General features: G+C 41.9%; 1 protein-coding gene across 1 annotated transcript; it reads left to right on the top strand.

Annotated features, from left to right (window-relative positions):
* The first annotated feature begins 2,505 nt into the window (after positions 1–2,505).
* Positions 2,506–10,629, top strand: PRDX4 (peroxiredoxin 4). Its single transcript, XM_029964752.1, has 7 exons — positions 2,506–3,229; positions 4,739–4,856; positions 5,825–5,941; positions 6,479–6,601; positions 7,232–7,362; positions 8,906–8,940; positions 10,506–10,629. The coding sequence occupies exons 1-7, from the start codon at positions 2,506–2,508 to the stop codon at positions 10,554–10,556; spliced, it is 1,299 nt and encodes a 432-aa protein (XP_029820612.1). The 3' UTR covers positions 10,557–10,629.
* Positions 10,630–13,225: the final 2,596 nt, after the last annotated feature.

Here is a 13,225-nt window from a genome sequence, read left to right as displayed (position 1 = left end):
TACAATATACTACACTAATTTTTCCAAGATATTGTTATATTAGGTCATTTAAATTACAATGAGGTGTTTTATTACTACAAGCAAAAACAGACAAAACCTCCATAACCATTTCTAAACTGCTTTAGTGGCCTAAATCACTGTCTGCTTACATTGCCACCGCAGCAGTGACACCCTACCACTATCAAGCCCTTTGCCAAAACTGACCCATCCTTGTGGGCCTGGATATGGCATGACATGCAGGAACAGAGCCTGTAGCACAGGGGAGGAAAGGAAGGATTTAAGAGATTTCCCTTTGTTCATGGTAAGCCCTACTGACTTCAGAAGAGCTGTACAGCAGGATGAAGGTAGCCCAGTGTCCCTCTTATCATACTTTAACAGCATCACTTAATTTTGTCAATTCAAACACCAAAATCAGCATTCAGTTCAAGTATTTCATCACTGGGCAAAGAAAGAAGGCTGCCTGTCTTCTCCATTTAGACATTGAAGAGTGATATATATTTGGATTTCATCTTGGATTTCATTTATGAAAATTTTCATTTTTTAATCACTTGCAGAAGTCTTGAGAGTACAGCAGCAGCCAGAAAGTCTTTCTTGTTGCTCTTTTGAACTCTGTTCCATGTCTATATATACTTAATTCCATATGAACTTCAAATTATAGCTATTAAACTAACATTACATTCTGCAGATAAAACCCATTTTTGTCCTTCAGGATTTTTTCTGCTCACAAGAGGACTGCTTTTTTCTATTTTTACTGCATTGATTTTACTGGTTTTCTCTCTCATTTATAGGTATTTCTGAATATCTTTTGACTGAGGGATGTTAACATTATGCAAAGTGCCTACTTCAGAACTGCTCATTTTTTTCAGCTTCACTGTGTGACTACTTTTCAAATCATTGCCATTTCCTATGGCTCAAAACAGCAGCACGAAGAGCAGGGACAACGAATTTAACTTCTGTGAACTCAGAGAGGCCATGACTGTCACTTTTCTTACAAGCAGTGAGATTGAGGAAAGCTTGATATTAAATTCAGTGCTACTAGAGTTGGATCGTGTAAGACAGTCATCTATCAATACATTTTAGTAAGCTTAAATGTAAAGCTTGTCTCAATCTGAAATCAGTGGGAGTACGAAGATTGTTGAAGTGCTGTTTCCCACCACAGCCAGAGTGTTCAACATGAGCAAATGGTTTTTGTTCATCCTCCTTTTAATGACATGCCCTTGTTTGGGGGGTAGGGGAGAGGGGGGAGTCAAACAGCAGCACTGAAAAGAATAGGGTTTATCCTGCCTCCAACATTTTGGGAGGTGTAATCAGAGAATGGCCACCATCAACTCTGTGTGAAAAAAACAAGACAAGGGGATCTCATGTGCCATCAAGTCGATTGTGCCTGTAGGCAGACATTTAATATTTTTTTTTTTGCAATTTCACACATGCTGATCAAGCCTGATAACTATGCAAGTATTTTGCTCCCATAATTGTCAGAGGGTTGTTCCAGAGCCTTACCTTTCTGCTCCTCAGTAATCTTGAATCCCTTCAGGTGGGCAAATATGCCCAAGGAAGATTATTATTGTGACAGTAAGAATATGAATGGCATGGTCCCTAACTTGTCAGAACTTAAGTTCCTAGACCGGAACTTAAAGGAAAATATTACAAGAGATGGGAAAGAAAAGGAGCACCTTCTGGATAGAAGTCAGAGCTTTGGGAGCAAGGAACACTAAAATCACAGGTTAAGAAGTGCAAGCATGCCCACAAGATCATGTTTCTCCCACTTCTGTAAATTTAATTTTGTGAAAAATCTTCTTAGATATTTTTATATCCCTCTTTTCAGATAAGAGTGGATTCTTTTGCAGGAAACCAGAAAAAATAGTAGGATTTGTTCAAGACACAAGATATAATGACAGGTGCCTCGCTAATCCCTTTCTTCTTTTATAGAGCTTGTATTCATCAAAAATGGCACAGAACATTTCCTTTTGCCTCTGCTCTTTATGTGCTTGTTCCGTATCACTAAAAAAAAAAAAAAAAAAAAAAAAAAGAGAGAGAGAAATTGTACTGCCCATTCTGGCACAGGTGCCATACCATATATACATACCCACATACATACCATACCAACCTGATCTAGTTGAAAATGACCCTGCCATTGCAGGTAGATTACCTTTAAAGGTCCCTTCCAACCCAAACCATTTGATGACTCTATGAACTGAGGCACTCAGTATTTCATTTCTGTGTAACCACACTCCTAACACAGCCACCACGTGTGCCACGTGGAGTTCATGGGTGAGTTGCTGCCCAGCTGGCAGCAATTCAACTCACAGCAATTCAAGGTTTCGGGCCCAGGGCAGTACCCTTTTCACATTCTGTGTGTTCGTGAGGCCACAGCGTACATAGATGGGTACGACCACGAGTGATGCCGTGCCCACAGAACCCACGGTGCCACAGATAAGAGAGATAATACCAGGCAGGAAGCCTCTGATATCGATAGTTTCCTTCTGCAATCACACGCACCGGACCATGTGTGCGCGCTCTCCACACACACGCGTGGTGTTGTTTCCTCTCTTTCCTCTCTTTCAGGCCCGGGAGTGCCTGAACCGAGCCCGAGGGTGGCTGTGCCGGGTCAGGGGGTGGCTGTGCCAGGAGGGGCTGGCTGTGCCGGGCCCGGGAGTGGCTGTGCCGGGTCAGGGGGAGCCGCTGCCCGTGCAGGTGTGGCGCTGCCCTGCCCCTCTTTTCCCCCCCGCCCGTTCCTCACGCGGAGGCCCGGCGTCTGCGGGCCCGAGTCCGGCCGGCCAAAGCCCCTCCCCGCGCGCCACCCCCCTGCGCCGCCCCCGGACGTGCAGTCGTCGGACGGACCATGAGCGGCGCGCCGGGGCTCGGACCGCGCGCTTCTCGCCACTGCCTCGGCGCGCGGCGCGCGCTGGGAAGGCGAAAGCGCGCGGAGAAGCCGCGCCCGCGCGGCAGCGCGGGAAGCAGTGCCATTACTACGCGGGCGAGGCAGGCTTGTACCCCGGGACGCCCGGCTGCCCGGTCCGACACTCGCTGCACCTCATCCAGCCAGAGAGGTACTGCGGGGACCGGGGCCGCCGGGGGCGGGCGGCGGGCCAGCGGGATTGCCCGAGTTGCGCTCTGGGACGCGGCGGCAGCGCCACGTCAGGCGGAGCCCCGAGCGCTGCCCGGCCCTTCCCTTCCCCGCGGCCCCGCTGCGGCCTCCGGGAGGGGAGCGAGGGAAGGAGGGAGGAAGGTGAGCTCCCGTCTCTCCCCCAGCCCCTTCCAGGCCTGCATTTCCATCGTGGCCACTTGGCTGCGAGTTTGGCGTTTCACGGGCGTGCAGCGAGGCCCGTGCTCCCCGGAATGGCGAACGGGTTAAGGGGAGCGCTTTGAGCAATGCACAGAAGTGTTTTGTGCTCTCGGTGCGATGGGAAACGCTGAACGAGCACCTCGTGCCTGCGCTCGCTCTCTTGCGATTTAAAGCCTTTGTGGCAGACCTGGGTGCAAACACCTTAAATCGCGTCGCAGTGAGATGTTCAGGGGGCACCTGCTTTCCAAAAATCCCGTTCTGCAGAACAGAGAATAGAGAAATCACACAGAAATTATCTTCACTGTGAGAATTTACAGCTTTAAAACACTTTTCTGAGCCAGGCTATAAGTTCTGTTTTAAACGTTTGCAAGCAGATGCTACAAAAAAAAAAAAAAAGGAAATCGGCCAAGATACTTGTAATCAGTGTGGCTTTTCCTCCCTTTGCAATGTAAGTTATTACAGACAGGCATTTATAACCGCAAAAACAATCACCTTAATATAGGAAGAGATCAAGATAAAAGGTATTAAATTTCTTTTCCTTCTCCCTCCTAATCTGGAGGTCTTTGTTATACATCCTCACTGACCATATTCTACAGTGTGGATTGGTTGTCCTAAAAGGAGAGCCATCCAGGTAATAATTAAGATTCCATATGTTTTTCTCAGAAGTATTTGCCTAATTTCATGGAGTGCATGTCAGCGTCCGTGATATCACAAGTGTATTCAGATGACCTTGTACCTCCAGCATACCCTGTCCTTTTTCTTGGAATTCACATGGCTATGAAAATAGTACCTGGCAGATTAATTTTTAATATTTTAAATTCGATATTAATCCCTTTTGATAGGAATAGTAAATATATATCATGCATTTTAATTGGATTTTTTTTAAACACAGCTATCTTCAACTTATAATTTGCTTAGGATTTGTAATTTAATAAATATACGCTACATTTTTAGGCATTTGTCTCCAGACATGTTGTCGCATTTTTTGTGGACTTGAATTTCAGATAGTTTTCCATGGCTAAAAACTAACAGCATGGATTTGAACCATCTTATGCTTCTGGTTCACAACAGCCATTCATAACAAAATAGTGGGGATACCCAAAATATTAATCGGCTTCATCTTCAGTCCAGCAGCTGTTCTGCCTTGAGCTGGTGGTGCACACGTGGTTTGTTCAGTGTGCCCAGATAAGGTTTGTGTGGCCTTGATTATCAGTGATTCACAGGGCTCATGTATAAGCACAAGTTGGTCAAATTATTTACTTTCCACGTGTACTAAAACCTACATTTCTTCAAGATTTTGTATCGCTGATTAGAGCAGCAAAGCAGCTTCACTTTGTAACTTGTGCAGGAGGTTGTTTTTCAAGCAAAAGGAAGAACTGCTGTCCTTGGACAGCTTGGTTTGAACATGGGCTTCATATTCCGATTTTTAATTGAACGTTCTTTGCATTTCAGTCTCCAAGCCAGCACCGTACTGGGAGGGAACAGCAGTCATCAATGGAGAGTTTAAAGAGCTGAAATTAACAGATTATGAAGGAAAATATCTTGTCTTCTTCTTCTATCCTCTTGACTTGTAAGTAAGACCACAATAGACATACCAAGACTGAGTGCAGCTACACTTGATTCATAATTCATTAATTTTTCTCTTTTTTTGAGGTCTTGTATTTTTGTTTGGTAAGGATTTGGGAGAGAAGAAAGGAGTGACAGAAGAAAATATATTCTTTGCATTTGTGTTTTCATCATGCATTGGTAAAATTGTAATACAATCTTTGTCCTAATAAGTGTGTCCACTAATTTGTTTCTCCACACAAAAAAACCAACTTTGTATAACCCATTCAGGCAACTTCTGTGTTCTGTTTGATGTTGTAAATCACTGCTGCAAATAGAAGGCAGCATCCCATCTATATTTTCTAGAGTGTATATAGTGGTGGCATTTTTCCTTTAAGCTCATCCCATAACAACTATTAACCTGCTTTATTAGAATGCAGTAAATTTACTGATTGAGTGAAAACATCTCTGCTTTCTGAGAGACAATCCCATGCTTTTCCACAAAATGAAGGGGGCAGAGATACATAACTACTTTAATATTATAATATCACTAGCTTCAAACCCCTATAAATTGTAATATTTACCACTTTATTTCTTCTGTAGTCAAAAAAGTTGAAGACAAATTAATTAAAATTTGCAGACATGCATGGTAACAACAAATTATAGTATCACCCTCTGAAAAATTGGCTTATTGTACTTAAATTCAGCCACTTAATATTCATAAAGTCTAAAAGAAAGTAACTGTAAAAAACTCTGAATCCAGATTGTAAGATAACTGTAGATTTATAATTCTCAGTAATAAACCATTTGTAACTAAGCCAGAGTCTGAGGGTGGAAGATTTGTCAGGCAGCATTTTAGTTAAATACTTGAAGAAGCAACAAAAATAAGCAAAAGCTGAAATAATTTATGATAAATCCACCGTTTTAAGTTAAGCAAAGAACTTACTGGATGTCTTATGAAATTTTGACTTTATCTTGTCTTAAATTTTCTAGTACGTTTGTCTGTCCAACTGAGATAATCGCCTTCAGCGACAGAATTGAAGAATTCAGAGCAATAAATACTGAAGTAGTAGCATGTTCTGTGGACTCAAAGTTCACTCACTTAGCATGGTATGTACCTTACTTTTGCCTTTCACTAAAAATTATTCATGGATCCGTCTTATGCAACAATGGTCCCCAGATTTGTAGCCTGTGTAGGTGTATCATAATGTTTGAAAGCGTGATGCTGTTGACACAAATGTTTAAAATAAAAATTTTTAACCCTAGTGTGTGAAAGTACCTTTATCTTTGAAGCTTGTTTAATTCATATTGCTTGAAATACGTCATGTCTCAGGTCAAAAAATAATACAAATACAAAAAAAAAAGATAATGCAAGTATCTGTAAATGTTTCACACTGTCCCAATTTGTGAGCACAGTGGCATAAAGCAAATACAACTGACAAGAAAGATGTGGCCAAAACCTGCAAAAGATCTACTGAACATTTTGCCTGAACTGTAAATAGTGTTCATCTCCTTTGTATGCAGAACAAAAAAATGTCTCTTGCACTAAATCCTTCTGTCTGCACTGTTCTGGTTTGTGACTTCTGGCTTTGTGTAGGGAATGTAAACCTTTACGAGAAATACATCTGTATCTCATTTCTTTCAAAGGATTAATACTCCTCGAAAACAAGGAGGACTCGGACCAATGAAGATTCCCCTTCTTTCAGATTTGACACATCAGATTTCAAAGGATTACGGAGTGTATCTGGAAGATCAAGGACATACACTCAGGTATTTGACTTGGTTACAGTTCTCTTGGGTTTTTGCTGGGGTAGTACTTACTGCTTTATTTTGAAATTTGAAATTTATTTGAAATTTTTTTTTGAGATCAGACTTTACTTAGGGATTCATACCAAGAGACAAAATAAATGTAGAAGAACACAAAAAAGTCATAATGAGTCAGAACACGGGTCAAGGTTAATATCCTGTTTAACAGCAGTCATCAGCAGATACCTAGGGCAGGGCAAATATGCAGGATTCCACAGAACTGCAGTTGCTCAAGGACCTCCCATGTCCAAGTGGAGTTAAGACTAAGGTTACCTCATAGCTGTTTCATAAAACGGAATAGTTGCTTTTGGGATTCCTGTAATTCCATAGCATCTGCTGCATCCCCTGGCAGGACCCGTCAAAGCTTATTTTATGTTCTGCAGAGAAGTGTCCTTTTCTGTTTTTAACTTACCCTCAGCTCAGGTCATCTGATACCCAGGTAAAGAATAGTAGGTTACCAGTATTCTGAGGCAGTGGGTATTGTATGGTGTTTGCAAAGATCAAATTCCTCCCATCCAGCAGACATAAAATAGTGCATAAACACAACACTATAATTAATTCTGTTTCCTAACACACACAAATTTTTTTTCACAGAGGCCTTTTCATTATTGACAATAAGAGAATCCTTCGACAGATCACAATGAATGACCTTCCTGTTGGAAGATCAGTGGATGAAACACTTCGTTTGGTACAAGCATTCCAGTACACAGACAAACATGGAGAAGGTGCTCTTTTAAATATTGTCACATGGAAGATAGTTTTACTTAGACTGGAAGCTGTGTTTGTAGCTTTTTGGAGGAAAGTGACTGGCATCATGCCGTGACTGAAGTGCTTTGATTGCCCTCCTACAAGGTCCTGGGGTTCCAGTACCTCCTTAGGTTGTTTCTGGAATAGTAATTCACGTTTTGCTTCACATCCATGAGAATGCAGAGCATAAAGCATTCCTTAGTCTGAATTAAGGCATTATGTACCATGTGTCAAAAGCAAAAATTTGTACAAAATGTGAGGCCGTGAAGAATCAGGCCCAATATTCCAGTACACTTTTGCATACTAAAATAATTGAGATGCAGGCCATCCTTGTGCTGTGCCATTCACTGAGGACCTGTGACGAGTAACTGAGTGTGTTTCGTGTCACGATACGTGGGGACACTGTGGAAGTTACAGTGCATTACTTGTGTTTTCTTTACAAGGGCTATGTGATCATCTTCCCCTGACAAAGAAGCTTTCACTGGCTTCAGGTCATTACTTTGTCTCAAGACTTCATATTCCTCCAGTTCAAGCACAACGTGAACTTTTCACACTTCTTTAGATAATGTGTTTAAATAAACACATTCATTTATTTGAAGATTTGTTTAAATACGAATACACATGTTCAGCAGCTTAACTTCCAATTCAACTCAATTTCACTGAGCATTTGAAAGTACCTTTATGTGAAGGTGCAAATCATTATTATGCTTTGCTGTACAGATTTGAAAAGATAAATGCAGGTACTTAGGCTACACACATTTGATTAAGGAAGTTTACCCTCATTCAGCTACAAAGCCATTTTACAGAATATTGATCTGCAGTGTGTTTCCAGAGTACCACATTTTTTCCAGCTTTTGCATGAATGCTGGGAGGAGACTCTCTAGATGCCTTATTGGCTTCTTTGCACAGAATGGGAAAAACAGTTCTCCACAATTCCTAATTGCATTGGTGGCATTTTGTCTGTCAGAATGCCTTAAAGCAGTGTAAAATGGCATAACTCATTGGGCTGAAACCCCAGGGGGAGAGCTCTGAACAGGTAAGAGAACGTGCAGCTGTACAGGAGCTCACGGGGCCCCCAGCCACACTGTGTGGTAAACTTGTGCTACAACCCCTTTAGGCCTAAGCAAGGCTCCAAACAAAATCTCTTGTGGAATCTTTGAGCTGATCTCTTTGCTTAAAAAATTTCCCTAGTTTTGGTTTTAAAGAAAGAAGGGTAGGTCTCTGTAGTCATGTGAATTTTATTAAGAAACTTATTTCTACTAGAATAGGTGTTCATTCTCAGGTACTGCTTTGCCAGTACTTTGTCTAGAAGGCCAGAAGAATTAAACCAAGGCATAGTTATCCATCCAGAGATCCGCAGTTCTCAGGGTGGGGGTGGTGTCATTGCACATTTAATAGTTTCAGATATTTACATGTGACACTTGTGTGGTGTTTTACTTCAAGGTCAGAAAGAAAATATTAAGTGCACAAAAGTCAGCATGTGCAAAAATACTTCAGCTAACTTTGTCCTTTTTTTTCCAGTTTGCCCTGCTGGTTGGAAACCTGGCAGTGAAACAGTAAGTGACTGTTTATATTTACATGCATTTACTGCTAACAAACACTCAGTTATTATTTCCCGTAGAGCCAAATCCAAAATCTTTGCAACCTTCAATGAGAAGGTATGAGTAATCTCACATTATTACAGTTACAGCTTTTGGATTACTATTGATTTCATGGGGATCTCATTTCCCTCACACTAGACATGTTCCAGTTGTTTCAAATTCCCAGTGTGTGAGCAAAATTCTATTGATCAGCAAAGAGTTCATGATCAAGAACTTTTTTCCTGTTAACGTGATGAGGGGAAGTTGGAAACTCTTGACGTCTTTCTATCTTCTTGATTATTTGTCCATATAAATTCCTGGTGCTGTTGGTTCTTATTGCAGATCCTAGACACTACCCAAAAAAAGAAAGATACAAGTTCCCAGGCTGCTGTAGTATCTGCCAGAGCCAGTGTGCCACTGCCAGTGCTCCAGCAGAGAGCACTGCTTTGCTGTGCAGTTGGTCTTCCTCTGTTATTCCTCCATGTGACTGCAAGCACAGGAGCCAGCGTTCAGATAAACACCCATTGAACTTGTTTGTGTTCTCTGGCCTGGAGCAGCCTCAGCAGAATAATGAAACTTTCACTAGAGGTCTGAGCTGCCTAGTAGGGATGAGATCACTGTCATGTATTTGAGCATGTGGCTTCCTTCTGAACCAAATGCTGATGACAGAGCATTGTTGTTTAAGAGCTGTCTCAGCAAAAAGCAGGTCCCAGCAGCCTCTAAGCAGAGTTAGTGAGCATTGCACTTGAAAGTAAAAAACAGTGGAATGTTAAACCGTGTTTCTTCAGTGGATGTGAAAACTTCCCAGGATGACTGGAGGCCAGGAGTCAATTTTTTCAAGCTAGCAGAGGAGTGTTGTAGTGGGGGAAGCTGGATATTAAGACTGTAAAATGAAAAGAGAGCTGGCTGGCCTAACATTCATATTTTGGCACCAAAAACTTCTGCCCTCTATAACTAGAATCATCTAAATAACATGACATTAACATGTTTTCTAAAAAACAGTCTTACAGTGCTGAGATTAACAGCTCCAATACTGCCAGTTTAAAAATCTAAAACAATACGTAAGCATTCTTCATCTCCTCTGTGCAAAAGTTGCAGATAATTTAAATAGCAGAGTAGTTCAAAAAGTCTTTCTCAAAGATGTAGTCATGCTTTCTAAATGTGTTTGATTTAATTAGATTAAACCAGAGGAAGCCATGAGAGTGTGGTGGCCAAGGGAAGACCTGTAAGTAAATTGTAAGACTCTGGATTACAGACATTAGTTTATTAAAATATCTTGCTTTTGGGGCAAGCTGTCAAAATTCTTCCTTTGGTAGGCTGCACTCTCTCTCATGCCTCAATTAGTTAAATCTCTCTGCTACTGCCGTGAAGTACCCTTAGAGATCAACAGTAATCTAGTACCAAGTCAACTGATAAATTATTCAGTGCTGCTAGTGAGTTGGCCATAGTATCTTACTATGAAATACTGTGCTGTTTTGGCTTTATAGTTTGCTGTGTTTTCATGGCTTTTGACTAACATTGTCGTTTTCTTTCTTGCACAGATAATTCCAGATCCAGCTGGAAAACTGAAGTATTTTGATAAGCTAAACTGAGGCTTGCTTCTGTTGAACTACATAGGTCACATTCAATTTGATTTTTGCCAATAAAATTTCATTAATTTTGGTACTTTTGTGGGTTTGTCTAATATGTAACTGCGGTAAAACATTAAAGACCTCATTGTTTAAACAGAAGTCTAACCTGTGTAAGGCACAGGTACCTTATTAGTTATCAGAGAATATTCTTACGAACTACATGTTTTTCCTTTAAGTCTTGTTTAGATGCTCAGTCTTCCCCAGATTTTCTTATTTTAGCAGCTTGGGCTTAGGTTCATGGCTTTTTGGTATTACTAGATTACTCCCACAAAACTCTTTTGTTTGGTGACATTCTAGGAGCTACAGCTAGAAAAGAGCCATTTGGTTATGGTACATTAGTCTGTAGTCCAGTGGCAATAGGAACTAACCAAAAAGCCAGAAATAAGTGACAGTTGCTGAATTAAATTTCCAGTCCATCTGAAGCTGGAAAACATTTTTAAACTACTAAGAACATCCCCTGTGCTACATAAATCAGTACAACTGCTCTGAAAAAAATACAGCTATGCCAATTCATGTGATTCAAGAGCTGAACCAGTGAATTTTCCACGCTTGAATTTGTAGTTTATTTGCTGATAAGATCGATCTGTTTTCACATAGTCTGAATTTTGTCCCTGTCCCTACACTGTTAACAGATGAATGTAGTGGTTAGCAGCTCCCAGTTTTAAGGGAGTAATTGTAGTCTTTCCCAGGATTAGTACTATGTGCAATGATCACATTGCACTCTTGTGGCTCATATGCATGAATTTCTTCTTTCAAGGGAATAGAACATCTCCATGTGAGATAACACTTGTGTGCACTGGAATACCCCAATGTCTTGCTTGCTCCTTCCCACCTCTCCCTCTTTTTGATATGGTATTCTAGAGTCTGTGCTACTGGAAAAACAGCAACTGAAATGTGTGTCAGCTTTTCACCAGGGTCATCCTTGGAAAGGCAGAAGGCGCCTTCCTCCCTGCTCCAGTCTACACCACTACATCATTACTCTTGGTTGGATCCCACACACCTGAGAACTTAATTCCCCTTCCTCCACCCAACCATACAATCCCTTCCCTATACATAGACACTTCAGTTCTGCAGAACTAGACCAGCAGTTGCATTTTCACTGTGAAGTTACGTGATTGTTTAGACTCAGGTGAGTACTGTGCAGTTCTCGGGGTTGTTCACTGCAGACACAGAGCAGAAGTGGCTGCTTGACAAATAACCCCTAAGCACATGCCTACTGCAGAGGGAGCCAGGCCAGAGCGCAGAGCTCCACCAAGCCCCAGCCTCCCCATCCCTGCGAGGCCTGGGGAAAGAAGTCCCTCATCCCACCCAGAGTGTAACAGAGGCAGAGCCCCACAGGCTGGTAAATGCTGCTCCAGCCCATGTGATCACAAAGCCTGGAGGGCAGCACGTAGAGAGGCGGTTCCTCACATTACTAGGCTGTAAACCAGCTGCTTGAATTTTACTTGGGATTTTTTTTACAGCCTTATCAACCCTGAAACAGCAAAAACATCAATGCAGAGAACGTTCAAATAACTCCAAGCCACTGCAGCGTGACAAATGCAGGCCCAGCTGTTACATGGATATTCACAGTAGCTCAAGGCACAGCATAAGCCCAACACTTGTGCCTCCACTAGAAATGGTGTCTGTGCCCTGCTCCCCAGAGGCTTTGCCCACTTCTCCAGCCAATGAGACATGCTGAAGGCAGAGATGAGTTATCACCCATGTGTTGAACATGCTCTACCCAGGCCACAGTTCTTTGTGGAGCCAGGAAAGTAGAGAGTTACAGCAACAAAACCACAGGATGTATCATGGTAGGTCATACAGCAGCAAAAGCATCAAACTAAAGCAGATGTCAAAAGCTGTACAAACCCTGAGCCAAGAACAGAAAACAGGACTGAGAACACTTAGTGACTGAAGAAAACTGGGGCCATCTGCAGACTTTGACCACTGTAAATTTAGGCTCACAGCAGTGTAGCTGCATCAGCTTTGAAGCCTTTTTTAAATTCACGTTGGTGTTTTCAATGCATGCAGTAAGGAATTGGCTAAGGAATTATATTTTTTGTCTAAATGCAGTTCAATAGGCATAAAAGGTCTCAGGGAAATAGTCCTTAAGCAAAGACCTGAGTTGCCATGTGACCGCACATGTTTGAAATGAAGAAATGACAAAGCAGTCTGTTCTTCCAGTACTCCTCACCTGAGGTTTGAAACAGTGGAAGAATTAGATGTCACACACCTTTGCTTTCCCAAATCCTGGGATGTATTCAGGGGCCTCTCTTGGAAGTGCATGAAATGCAGATGCCATTGTGAACCTGTCTTCTCAGCAGAAAAAGCAAAAATGCTCCTGCAAAGAAACTATATAATAAAGAGACACAGTCTTCAACTTTCACTGCTATTTTGGGTAAGCCTCTCACACCCCTCGACTGCTCTCACTGCTCTCTCAGCTGTTAAAATATATGTGGTGGTGAGGTCTGCAGGTGAAAGCCACCTCCCCAGGCAGGATGGGTCTAGCTGAGACCCAGATGTCACTTCCAGAAGTATTGAAGAAGCATGAATTTCAGATAAAAATAACAGCACTGTGAAGCTGTCTTCTCAACACAAAAAGCAAAGAGCTGAACAGTTACCAGATAAAGTAGTGACACTGTGAGCAA

Source organism: Manacus vitellinus, unplaced genomic scaffold (assembly GCF_001715985.3).
Source record: "Manacus vitellinus isolate BGI_N305 unplaced genomic scaffold, ASM171598v3 scaffold_7_pilon, whole genome shotgun sequence".
Taxonomy (NCBI): Eukaryota; Metazoa; Chordata; class Aves; order Passeriformes; family Pipridae; genus Manacus; species Manacus vitellinus.
Note: the sequence above shows the minus strand (reverse complement) of the source record. Positions and strands in the feature narration are given on the sequence as shown.

Coding starts and splice junctions, on each gene's coding strand:
- PRDX4 (XM_029964752.1), top strand. CDS start 2,506: ATGTGTGCGCGCTCTCCACACACACGCGTGGTGTTGTTTCCTCTCTTT. Junction 3,230..4,738: donor CGAGGGAAGGAGGGAGGAAG/GTGAGCTCCCGT, acceptor TTTGCATTTCAG/TCTCCAAGCCAGCACCGTAC. Junction 8,941..10,505: donor GGAAACCTGGCAGTGAAACA/GTAAGTGACTGT, acceptor TTTCTTGCACAG/ATAATTCCAGATCCAGCTGG.